Source organism: Camarhynchus parvulus, chromosome 2 (genome assembly GCF_901933205.1).
Source record: "Camarhynchus parvulus chromosome 2, STF_HiC, whole genome shotgun sequence".
In the NCBI taxonomy this organism is placed as follows: domain Eukaryota; kingdom Metazoa; phylum Chordata; class Aves; order Passeriformes; family Thraupidae; genus Camarhynchus; species Camarhynchus parvulus.
Window position 1 is genome coordinate 118,400,742 of NC_044572.1, and position 13,144 is coordinate 118,413,885.

Consider the following 13,144-nt stretch of genomic DNA (forward strand, 5'->3'; position numbering starts at 1 on the left):
ATTCAATCACAAGGCAATGGCATTATAGTCTCCAATATAACATGAGGTTTTAATAAGCCTCCTGTTTGCTGCACACATGTGCTTAAGACTGCCTGGAAACCAAATCAGTAGAAAAAAGGGATTACTTTAGATTACTTTGAAATGTGCATTGTTTGAAATGGCCTCTGGTGACCAGCTTTCATGAATGGCTGATTTTACTTGTGGGGCACATCATCTGGCTCAATTATACCAGGCTCTTTTGTATGACAAGTGCACTCCTTGGCTGTGTTGAAATATGAAATTCTAAAACAGAGTAAATCAGATGGTGAGAAATAAATTTAGGTAACTGTATATTATTAGAAGTTTGTAACTTAACAGTGGGCATTCTTCTTACTGAAAAATATGTGGGAATTTTGTTTTGAAACTTTAACATATTTGAAGTTAATATAAAAACATTAATTTTCATTTTCTTTAATGTTTTGTTCAGCTATATTAGCAGCATTTTTAAAATGAAATACACGTTTTTCTTTTCTCAAAGGTAGATCATTTCTCCTACACTTGTTTATTTTTAAAATGTTATTGGAGTTTCTTGTTTCACCCTAACAGATGAAGTGTTGGAAACTTCTACCTACTATGAATATCCCTTAACCTATACAAAGTTATAAAAGTGGGTTAGCAAGCCTGCATTACACTTTCAAGTCACTGCAAGCTTTTGCCTTTCCTGTCGGTAGCTGTTTGCAAAATTACAATGTAAAAACGTAATATAAGGTTATGATTCTTCTTACCTGCAATTACTTTAAATTATAGTTACTTTAAATTAATCTAGCCTGAGGCACTGAGGATCCATCATTAGAATACACAGACTACATTTGAAAGGGGAGAAGATATCTGATTGATTAGTTAAGTGTGTTGGAAATCCAATAGATAGTGATTAGATTAGACCCAGATAGGAACTACATTCTTTGTGTTCACTGTAAATCCTGTACTTTACAACCTAGATTAGGGGATTAACCTTTAAGAAGAAATGGTAAATCTTGCTTTTTCCTGACTTCTGCTGTACTGTAATTGTGTTTCCCATGGCTGCAGGCTCAATATTCCCGCAGGAAACTGACCTGCAGATTTACACGGTCGTGCCTGGTAGCCTGAGATTGCAGTGTTTGCCTTTAAATATGAGATAGAAGAGTAAGATGTGAGAAGAGCTTTAACATTGCTAAACTTAAAACAGTCATCTGTCAACAGCTTTTTCCACTGAAGTGCTTCACTGTATTAGTGAAAGTGAGAGTTGCTATTGTTGTTGTAGGGTGTTACAACCCTCTAGTCATCAAGGCAATATGATTTAAGGGAGAGATTTAAGACCTCTGAACTACTAGGTTGCTGGGTGCAGCTGAACATCTTGCCTCTCTGACCTTTTATTATGTAGTTTCAATCTGTCTGCACAATCTTCATGCAATTACTAATCTTATGAAGTTGCTAATTTTGTAGAGTCTCAAACCACACGCTTGTTATGATTCACAGCATAGACCATTGAGACTTGGGGAGGTCCATCCACCCTGTGACACGAACTTCAAAGATTCACAGAAGTTGTACGTGTGTGTCTCAGCAAACCCTTTTCACCTTCTTTCACCCTGGAGTTTTCTATGTATGCAAAATGTTCTCAAATACAGCAGCAATGTCGGGTGGACTCGTCTCAATTTAAAACTTAAAACTTACAATGGTAGGTGTAAACTCTGCATCTGACATTTGTAGGGTCATGGATGGATGGATGAAGCCACCTCCAGTTTACATGGTGCCGCTGACAGTGGTTTCTGGCAGTACAGGCAGACTGGCAGGTTTTTGAAATTATGCTGAGCAGGTGCCCAGCAACGTGACCAATCTCCAAGGTCATATCGTAAATTACAAAACACTGACAATAGCAGAATGCCAATCCTGAATTAAGAGAGTTTTTCTAGTTTTCCTTTTCCTTTATCTTTTTTTTTAATCGAAAGTCAGATTTTAAGGAAACAGAGAACACTGGAATCAAATTCCTCTAAAAAAAACTTATTAAAGCCAAAACTGTCAAGTCAGCAGTTTGGAGGTAAGATACATAGGAAGATGCTCTTCTGCTTGAGGTGAAGAAATAAAGCTCATTTTCTTGTGGTGATTTATATCCAAGGATTTGTTTCTTTGAGAGGTTTTATCTGTTTTTTATCACAGAAACCTATAAGAAAAAAAAATTCCAATATTATCGTTTGCATAAAGAAAAGAACGCAACTGAACACTTCCAATGACAAGGGCTTCTGCTTCTTTTCCATGCATTTGATGTATTTTTGTGCAGTTTCCTTGCACTTGTCAGAGAATTTTTTAAAGGTTCTAAGTTGCAAAACATTTTTTGTGGACTGTATCTTAATTACATTCAACTATATCAATTCATGGAGGCAGGGAAATCTAACTACAGAGCTCAAATCTGTAGAATGCTAGATAGTAAAGAAGAACACAACACAAATAGGTGCTGCACTAGAAGTTTATTGATTTGAGAACCCTGTGATACCTTACATTCTCAATTCACTGGACATATTTACTACTAATATCTGGGGAACAGAAGCCAGAATTCTCATTCTCATATTTGCTGATGGTACAAACCTGGGGGTAGTGACTGATACACCTGAGTGCTGTGCTGCCATGGCAGGAGGTTTGGTTTAGATGATCTCCAGAGTTCCCTTCCAACCCCAATGGATTTGATTCTGTGATTCTTAAGCTCCACAGTTACAGTCCACATCATTACTAGTATTCTTATTATTACCACTCTTTCCTTTATTATCTGATCCTCTTTTGTTTCAAAGGAAAGGCCACTAGGACAGATGGCCTTAACCCATGACTTGACTTTGGATGATATAATGCCTCAATGTTCATGCTTAAAAGAAAACACTAATGCAGAGAAAACAAAGTTGTTTGCCCTTTGTTACCCCTTGGTCATGAGTTACTGATGTGGGGCATTGCATAGCCCATGGTACTGGAGAGGGACATATGTCCAGTATCATTACTCACTATCCCCACATTTGATGTCAGATGTACAGACAGGAAAGGTGTTCATATAAGCCAAGTTCCCTGTGCAGTGATGTGTGGAAGCGACATTTGTAGATTATTACATTTGAATAAGTTCATATATCTTTAAAACATATGACAGCATATTCATGTGCATACTCAGTGCCCTGTTTCATAAACAAAGTGCATGACTCTGGACAGAGTTTATTGGCCAAACACAAAATGGCATTTTAAGTGAATCAAGTGAAAATGTGGACATAAGAACAAGTGGCAAATGCTCTTTTTTGAATACTGGCTGCCTTTTGCTGTGTTCCAAACTAAGCACTTTCAGTCAATACCGTGAAAAATCTTGAACAGTTCTGGATCAAAATGAGTAACAAGTCTACAGACTTTCAAAATATACTGTTCTCCCTTTTGCTTTTCTTCTAAATCACTGAAAGATACTCTCTTACAAGACCTTGAAATAAAGTCCTCATACTTTTTTATGCCACACCACACAAAGTGGCACTGTAGCCTTTCTTTGCAGTGCTCTGCCAGTGTAATTCAAGTTTCATGGGTAATTAATTCTCCCCACCAATAAGTCCCTGAACTGCATGTTATAATACTAGCTGCATTGAAAGAACTCAAGATGCAAATCCTTTTATTTCTTGAAAGGTGATTGCAAACTATGTATTTCTGCTCCTGTGGAAAAAAAATTAATTTATTTGGATTCTTCTGGTTTCATTTATTTACTAACTGCAATTTGGTTATCATAGGTATTGTCTATAAGAAAAATATACTGTAAAATTCCCATATAGAAGTTAGATCTGCACTTGTTTATTTGACTAGGAAAAAAAAGCATTTTGCAGTACCATCTTGATTTCTTAACACAAAAAATACAGTTTGCTTCCCCATGTAACTTTGAAAAGTTATTTTTTAGAATTTCCCCTATTTTTGTCTGTTTCTCAAGATGAATTTCAGTATCTGCAGAGGCACTTATATTCTACCAGCCAGGATCCAACACAAACACTGCAGCCTTGTCTTCCCTGTTAACCATGTATTTTGACAGTTTTCTTTACTTCATTTCCTTCTAGGACAGGGAAACAGGCTGTAAAATGACTAGTTGTCAAAGATCACCTTTTAATAAAGATTTACCATATGCAAAACTGAGAGATGAGCAACAAAACATGGCATTACTGTGCTATTGTATAAGAACTATTCAATGAAACTTGGATAATTAATTTTATATGTATAAATATGTCTTGATATTTTCCTTTATCCATTAAGAATAAAAATGTTAGAGCGGGAATAGAAACTTTCAAACTCTTATTTCTAGCAAAGACCTGCCTAAGGTGCCTCAAACATGCTAGACGAAAGGGATTTTTTAAAATACTAATACAGACCAGACTGGTTGAAATGAAGAATACTTGTTAATGTCCATTTGGAATAGCATAAATTTTATTAGCACTGAAGTGTAATTGTCAGGATCTTGCAGTTTCCTATGGTGGGGAATTATTCAAACACGTTGGTGCCAATGTTTGCCCAGCACAGTCAAGATGACTGCACTTTCTGGGTCAACATTGTCTGAAAAAGTTTGCTGTACAGCTGAGGTAAGAAACTAAACACTGAGTTTCACTTCATATAGCCATTGTGCTTTGTGATGTGAGTCAAAGTTTCGCTATTTAAAGATCAGACATCTAGAGACATTGTATTTCTGCATTTGCACCAAGAGCATGTATCTGGTGTGTGTCAGAAGAAAGCTAACTTCCCTGGTAACCCTGGTCTTTGTGGCTCTTGTCAGATTTTATGTGACTTAAGAGCATATACATGGAAATTGAACTGTTTTTAAAAGTCCATCCAGGCTAAGTACAGACTTTCAGTTACTTATCTGAATGTTGTACAACCACTGAAATAGCATTTGCTGTTCGATGGTGATCCCCTGTATTGACTTTGCAGTGCTGTAATGTTGGCGGAAGGCTGGAGTGTTGGTTAGTGCAGAGACAATGAAAGACAAGATTTCTCTGCCACAGACACTTGGGTTTTCCTTTTAAAGACGTTCACACTCTTCTGGTGTAATTACAGCCTGCCAGAGTGAGGAGCATGAAACTGTTTAGCTTGCGAAGCTTAAAATAAAAGGTGTATGTGGAAACAAGAACACGATCCTTTTTCTAGCAGTCCAGCACCAAGTCCCATCCCCTCCCTCTGCTGTGGCTTCTTCCCCTGAAATTTAGAGCATCTCCCTATTAACGCATTTTTAGGTGAGTGATTGGAGGCCCCTTTTGTCTTCTGTGTCGTTCTCATTATTTCTGTTTATTAATCTGTTTGTGGCTTGTGTTGCATGTCTGAAGTCTCAGGTGTGGGTGCAGAGATCTCGTGATTTATGCTCCAGTGTAATTATGTAAGGCGCACCCCAGTTCCCATGCGGTGTTCCCCTTGGGCAAACTTCTTGATTGTTCTTGGGCTTGGGTGGTTTTGTGAGTTTTTTTTTTTTTAATTGACCAATATCGCCGTGCTTTTATCCACAGTCTCAGAATAAAACCAGAAGAAACGTATGTGGCAGGTCAATACCCTGGAGGGGACAGGCATGACTCCGTGGTTTCTTTCCCACCCCCTTCCTTTTTGCCCCCAGATATTCCCTCCCTTCCCTTGTGTTACAGACGGGTTTTGCAGAGCTTCAGTCAGTAATGCCAAAAATGTCAAAGTGTAAGTGGCTACCCCTTCCTCTCCAGACCAATCAGTCATTTTCAGTCACTGGTTTAAATGTGCTGCAGCAAAGCCAAGCCTCTGCGCTTGCAGCAGGTCCTACAAAAGCAAGGCTGTTTGACTGACAGGCACGGAGAGGGGGCTCTGATAAGGCACTGAGACAAGTCTGGAAGCAGAGTGTCAAGGACGAGGCTGTGGCAGAGCTACTGTGCATTATGGATGAGGCGCTCAGCTCTGGCGTTGATTGATTGAGGGACGGTTGTGCTCTTTCACAATGCTGGGTAAGATCATATGGACCGTCATTTAATATGAGCCTTCTTGTCAGTGGGAAGATGACTTTTCACACAGTGATCCCATGCAGATTGCAAATGACAGCCATGCTCTCCCCTCTGCTTTTTAAGGGTTTAGTCTCTCATGCAGGTGGGTTAACCTAAAACAGCATCAGTGCTTGCCAGGTGTGACATGCTGGAATTAATGCTTGTTCTCAGAATCTCACTATAAATCTGACTATAAATGTTGGAAAAGTACCTGTGTCTGATGATGTGAGATACATGTCCTTTATCCCTAGCAGCCAAGGTACCATCCAACCTCTGCATAGGTATGGTATTAAATTAAGCAGGGAAGTCATGGAGAATGCAATTTTTTTCTACTCTCTTCTTTCAGGACAGAGAAAGAAGCTGTAAGAAACAGTTCTGGAGACTTTGAAGCACAGCCACAGTACTGAGGTCTCTGACCGACAAGCCTTCTGCTTTCTCCTTCTCCCAGGGCTCCTCCTACAGATGTTCTGAACACGTCTGCATCCCGGCAATTTTTTACTGTGCCCAGGTACTGAATGTAAGGAACCAAGCTGCATAAAAAGAAGCGTGGGGTGTAGGAGAAGGGGCACTGCGAGGAATTTACCAGAAGTCATGTCTATACAAAATGCAGGCATGACTTCAAGCAAAAATTATTTGAGAGAGCATAGTTGCAGAACGACCGAGTTTATTCTTAGAAAATGACAGAATAAAGCTCTCATTCAACAATATGGCTTATAATCATGTTAAATGGTATGTGTCAGGCTTGACTTCCCTAAGTGCTGTTCTTTCAATATATGACTGGAAGTTTATTTATTACTTGAACAGAATCTCTCTTCCTCCCTACAGGTCTTGAAAACTAGGGTTCAGGAACTTCTGGATCAGTCTTTTCATTGAAATACTGGAACTACTATGAAGCCTTCTTGGTTTGCACTCATGCTGGCAGTGCTCGGTGCTGAAATGCTAACAAGTCACTGTTCCACCATCAAGTCCCCGAGGTTCAGAGGACGTGTGCAGCAGGAGCGAAAGAATATCAGACCAAATATCATCCTTGTACTCACAGATGATCAAGATGTGGAGCTAGGTGAGAAATAATTGTTGTTTGCTACTACATTTTGTCATGTGTCTTTCAGTAGTTTATGCCAAGCATTAGGAAATTTAAATTCAGGGAAGCTGATGGTCCTGGAATAGTATCAGAATGTGGAACAAGTTTGGAAAATTAGTTAACAGTATTATTCAATGGCATTCATCACATTTAATTATAGACTTTAGGAAATATATGCTTATCACAATCCACCATGGGAAGCTTTAATCAGCACAACAAAATTATTTAATAATGCATGCGAGGACATACGTGTAAAAAACTTGCACCAAAAGCCTTTTTTCACTCTATGACTTTTTGTAGCATTCAGAAATTGGAGCCTTATGAAGCCAGCATTTCCCTCAGCACTGTATAGGTGTCTGTATCTCCACATATTTGTCACAGGGATGTATGTCGTCTGACATACTTATTCACAAAGACAAACTGGTCTAGTTTCAGGATTTAGTAATCTTAATATTTGTATGAATTACTGAAGTGTTTAAAATCCATCTGTTTTAAGAACTCTGCTGCATGTATAAAAACATGGTAGTTTTGCTTTCACAAGTATACTAAATATCTGAGCACATACCAGTCAGTGATTTTCACATATTTTTCTTAGGGTGGAAAAAGTTAAAACACTTAGATGATGTTCCAGGAGGCCTTTGAATGTTTTCCATTAAGTAAGTTAGAAAGATATTAATGGTAGTTATGCATATAACTGATTTTTTGGTTCACTGCCCAAAATGAAAAATCAAGGAGAGAAAGAGGATCATTTTAGGTTACCCCCAAGCAAATATTTTGGGTTGTGAGATCAAAAAGGTGAAAAAATGGCAAATTAAGTTGAAATGAAATCTTGCATTCTTTGCTTTTTTTTATGAGAGACATATTTTTAATAGAAGTGTAGTGAATTTCTAGACAAAATGCCATATGACATTGAAAAATAAAAAAAAAGCTTCATTCCAGAAAACTTAATTTGTTCTAAAATCACATACTTTCAGACAGAAGATTGTAGACAAAATATGGTCTGTATCTAAAAGCAGTTCTTTGATTGCTAGCATTTTTGTATTTGCCATGATACAATATTAATTTCATAGTCCTTCAGGGTTCTGAGAAAATAATTAATAAACTATATTTCATGACTGAGGGTTGCTGCTTTTATGCAGCAGAGCTCCAAACACAGGCCTCTATATCTGAGCGATTCTTATCTTTTTTTATTTTTCACTCTTTCAAACCTCTGCTCTGTTTAGCCATGCTGCATAATGAATAGCTGTTCCCAGCTCTATTTTTGGTCTAAAATATAGCTCTTACAATGGGAGTGCATTGCATCTTGGTAGAGTTGTTCTGAAAAATTTTGTTAAAAGGGTCAAGTCAAGTCTTCCTTTTTGTGGTCTGAAAGATCCTACTCTCTCCAGGGCACTCAGGGCGCTGGGGAAGGTAGGTCAGCAGACACAGATCTCTGAACACAGTATTACCAACTTGCTGTCCTCAGTCTTGTGAGAAGGTTTGCGAGTAGTGAAAAAGGAGGAAGGATGTGGCGAGTCACTTTGTTCATCCTGCGGAGCTCTTCTCTTTGAAAGCTGCTCTGGATGCTCACAGGGCACTCTGGCTCCTATTAGCAGGCAGCTGAGCAATAGCCTGGGTGTGTGTGCATTCCCACTGCCTTGAATGAACACACAGGTTTCCCCTTTTCATAGATCATTTCACAGGAAACAGCATTCAGCCCCAAGATTTACTGTACTGCATTATTCGCACTTCTGCTAATAAATCATTCTGCTTATTTGAAAAAGAAAGCCAAACTGTTTTCCATGTGTGAATTTTCCTCTTGCTCTTCATTGACTCCTGAGAAAAGTCTTAAATTTCTCAAAGGTCAGTGGGAAGTAACACTTTCTGCCACAAACAGAATAAAACTTAGGCATTGGTATCCAAAAATCACAAGACTGAAAGTCACTGAATATGGATTATTTGCAATTGTATTCCCAGCACGAACATTTCTAAAAGCTATTCTAAATGAATGCTTTAGCATAAAAGCATATAAGGTGCATTATAGACTTCAGTAAGGAAGGATTCATCTCCAGAGCTTGTATAATCATTGAACCAAAATATTCATCTGACTGAGTGCAACTGATATATAGAGGAGTCATCCAAAGTAAAATTTGCAAGAGGCAGGGAGTTTGCATTCAGTTAGTGCTCAGCTATAGAGGTATGCACATCTTCCTATTGATCTGCACCATCCCCCTGAGTTTTGCATTTTGAGAGCAAAGAAATTCAGCAGAGTTGCTGTCTCATTCGCTTTATTAGATAAAAACAACAAATTGCCCCACAACTCCAGCCACTCCCTATCTATGCAAGGAGAAAGGATATTCTAGGTCAGCTGGTGGATTGCACCACCAGATGAAGCAGCCTGGCCCACAGCTCTTGAAGAAACTCAGCAAATACTTGGGCTCAGAAGGTATTTTACTTCTTAAATTGTGCCAAGATTTTGTTACCCTACCAAGATCCTGAGGGTAGAGGGCTTACTGCTCAATGAAGGGGCTTCTTGCTCAAGGCAAAGCATCAGCTCCCAGAACCCAGAACTTCTTCCCTCCTGCAGACAACATGCTGTAGCTCTTCAGCAGTGGCTCCAGCTCCCACAGGGGTCAGCCCCATATCCTCTTCAGTCCAACATTTTGCTTGCTTTTTGGTCTCTTCCCCTGTCCTCCCAATTCTCTGTCATTTGCACACATCAGTACCTCCAGATATGGCACCCCAATCACTTTTATAGTCCTCACTGTAAAAACTATCTTGCATAATGTCAGATAGGAGTAAAAACTAATCAGTATCTTAGTAGTTACAGTGGTTTTGACCCATTTTTACAGCATAATGCACCACCCAGTGAAATCTGTATAAACCAGCTACTGAATAGAGCACTGGCTAAAGAGATCACAGCATCATCTAAATACATCACGTCAGGCATAATTTGCCTGGTGTGCTTTCCATCTTCCCTAGAACTAGAGCACTAAAAAACATAAGCTGAAAAAATGGGGATGTGTGCTGAGATCTGAAAAAGTCCATTATTTTCCTGGGGCCTTGCATATACACCCCTTATAAAGACAGGGTGGCTCCTAAATGTCCCTTTGTAGAGATGCCCACCCGTAATGAAAATCCATAACAACTTTGAAGACCTGATATCTTCATTGCCAAACATATCTCTTGAGATATGAGAATAGACTGAGAAGTGACACTGAACTTCTTGTCTGACAAAACTCACTAACTTTTGTGTCCAAAGTGGCCATTCCCAGTTATCTGGTTGCCCTCAGGTGCTCCCCAACCAGTCATGTAGAGTGTGAGTGTCCTGCTGACAGACAGTGTGCCCTGAAGACTGTGGGCCAGATGGTAAAAAACACAAGCTGTGAGGAGAGCCACAGACAGCAAAGGATTATAACTTATATCAGCAAGTTTTATCTCCTGCTTGTGTTTTGTTTTCCAAATGAGGAAGTCTCACCTGCTTTGAAGTGCCTGTTCCAGAATTTCCAGAGGGGCTTAATCTATTATCAGTGTCAGTAAGTGCATACCTGGAGGGAAAACTTAGTCATAAACAGAAGGTTTGCAAGAGCAGAGGGCTGACCAGCTGGAGGAATGAGGAAGCACTCTAACAGCTACTCATTTATAATACATGGAGGCAGAAAAGTGCAGATCAGCTCTGCTGCAGTTACTGTGCATTAGGGTACCTGAATAGCCCACTTTTATCAGAGCACCTCGAAGCACTTTACAGCTCAGTTCTCAGGAAAAAACTGTGACTTTTCAAAAAGGGAAGAGATCTGGTGCAAACAAAACAGGACAAAGCAAAACAAAACAAAAACTAAAAAGTCAGCCTGAGGTCCAAGATAAAAGCATGTAGAATGAGGATGATCTCTCATTTGTTTTTTACTTAACAATTCAGTGAAATGCTCCTACTCATGTAAATGGAGACCTTTTGTGTTCAGGGACCTCTCAGTTACTCTTCTTCTTTTCTATATCCCTAAGCACATGGGGTTCAGGAAGGCACAAATGCAGATATTCTGCATTTAGAAAATAAGGCCTATGAAAGACAAAGAGTCCAATGGTGACTTTCCTACACAGTATTAAATGTATCATTAAGGACAGAGACCCAGGCATTTTAAATGAAATGCTGAAGACCCTACTGCCCCTTCCATTTTTTTAACTTTTTTTTTTACACAAAAGTCTTCATATTCAGCACTGACTCATTGGCCTAAAACCAAAACAGATCATTCTTAACTTTAATTAAAAGATAATTTTTAAGATTTTACTGCTAATATCTAAAGTTGAGTCTCCTTGGGAGTTTTATGGTTTTACAGGCAGGTTTGCAATTGCTTTAGAACATTTTAAATTTTATTTTCAATCAACATAAACAAAACCATCAAGAAAAATTCTTGTTGTATCAGAGGAATCAACAGATTTAAATGTGCAAAAAACCAAAGGAAAAAAAAAGGAAAATAAAATTCCAGAAACCTTTTTTTACCACAAACACTGTGCAAGTACTACAATTCACAGACTTGTTTCCTAGGCACATACTGACATATCCACAGTTCACCCCCAACCTTCAATCTCTGTTGGATAACATAAAGAACAAACTTTGACAGCTGTCAGCAAATACTGACAAACTCTATCCAGGGCTGCTCAGCCTTTCTGCAATCAGAAATCTGTAAGCCCTGCCTGTCTCACCTTGCGCTTCATGAAGATGCTTTGAAGGATAAAAAAATTTGTTCTGTTCTTTAAACAGTATCAATGTGATTTCTTGAGAAAGACGCTGCATTTTTGCATACATTTTTACATGATACATTATTTTGAGCACAGTGCTTTAGTATCAGAATCAGACATGCTGATCTTGTGTCCACAGAAACTTTCCTTTAGAAAAATTGCTACTGAATTCTCTCCTTCCTTCTTCTGTCTCTCATTCCCTCCTTTACTCCCTTCCTCTCTCTATTTCTCTCTTTCTTCTGTCATCTGATAAAATGGAAAGAGTATTAACATTTTCATTGGTGATCTCAGTATTTTATGTATTTTACTAGCATATTGACTAATAATTCAGTATGTGTAGCATATTGCTTTTCTACAGCTGCGTTTGAAGGACTATTGACCTATACATTTGATACAGCTTTGACACTATTTCTAGATTAGTCCCTATTTTAACTTTGCTTTGAAGTCCAAGGAAAAAAAAAATAATTCCATTATCTGGAATCCTTAAAAGTATTTTTGTTGGTATAGTAAAAATGTGGTGTTTTCTTCTAAAATTACCAAAGCTACAGAGTGAAGCACACTGGTGTTCAGAGGTAAGCTAATCACTGACACTTTACTTTTAACAGCATAATAACAGCCAATATATTCAAACTATCTTTTACAGCACAGTGGTGATCAGTGCCTCTTATTGCAGGGTCCTTGCAAGTGATGAACAAAACCAGGAGGATTATGGAGAATGGAGGGGCCTCTTTCATCAATGCCTTTGTAACTACCCCCATGTGCTGCCCATCTCGTTCCTCCATGCTGACTGGGAAGTATGTGCACAACCACAACATCTACACCAACAATGAAAACTGCTCTTCTCCCTCATGGCAGGCTACTCACGAGCCTCGCACCTTCGCTGTGTATCTCAATAACACTGGGTACAGAACAGGTAAGAGACAAAGCAAATTCTTCCTTTAAAGATGGCATATTCAACAATCACTGCCTGAAATGATTGGCTGTTCTTGGTCATGGTGGAGTTCATTTCCTGCCTAGTAGATGCTGTAGTGTCGTGTTTTGGATTTAACGTGAGAATAATCTTGGTAACACAACAAAGTTTTTAGTTGCTGCTAAGTAGCACATATACTAAGTCAAAACTTTTTAGTGTCTCATGCCCTGACAGCAAGAAAGCTGGAAGGGCACAAGAATTTGTGAGGAGACACAGCTGAAACAGCTGATCTAAACCAGCCAATGGGATATCCCATACCACAGGGCATCATGCTCAGTACACAAACTGGGGAAAGCTGGCCAGAGGACACTGCTTAGAAACTCGTTGGGTATTGGTAAATGAGGGATGAACAGTTCTATTGTATATTACTTGGAGGTTTAC

The 13,144-nt window shown here is 38.9% G+C and overlaps 1 protein-coding gene across 8 annotated transcripts in view; it reads left to right on the top strand.

The window, feature by feature from the left end:
- The window catches only part of SULF1 (sulfatase 1), a 124,332-nt gene that overhangs the window by 53,430 nt on the left and 57,758 nt on the right, over positions 1-13,144 (top strand). For 5 of the 8 annotated variants that reach the window (XM_030971105.1, XM_030971104.1, XM_030971106.1 and 2 more), the window contains 3 exons: positions 6,346-6,507; positions 6,825-7,059; positions 12,467-12,706. In XM_030971105.1, coding sequence (XP_030826965.1) covers positions 6,888-7,059; positions 12,467-12,706 — 412 coding nt within the window. In that variant the 5' untranslated portion in view covers positions 6,346-6,507; positions 6,825-6,887. Of the gene's footprint in view, positions 1-6,345; positions 6,517-6,824; positions 7,060-12,466; positions 12,707-13,144 lie in introns of all 8 variants that reach the window. The other 3 variants (XM_030971107.1, XM_030971108.1, XM_030971109.1) reach the window with 3 other exon arrangements.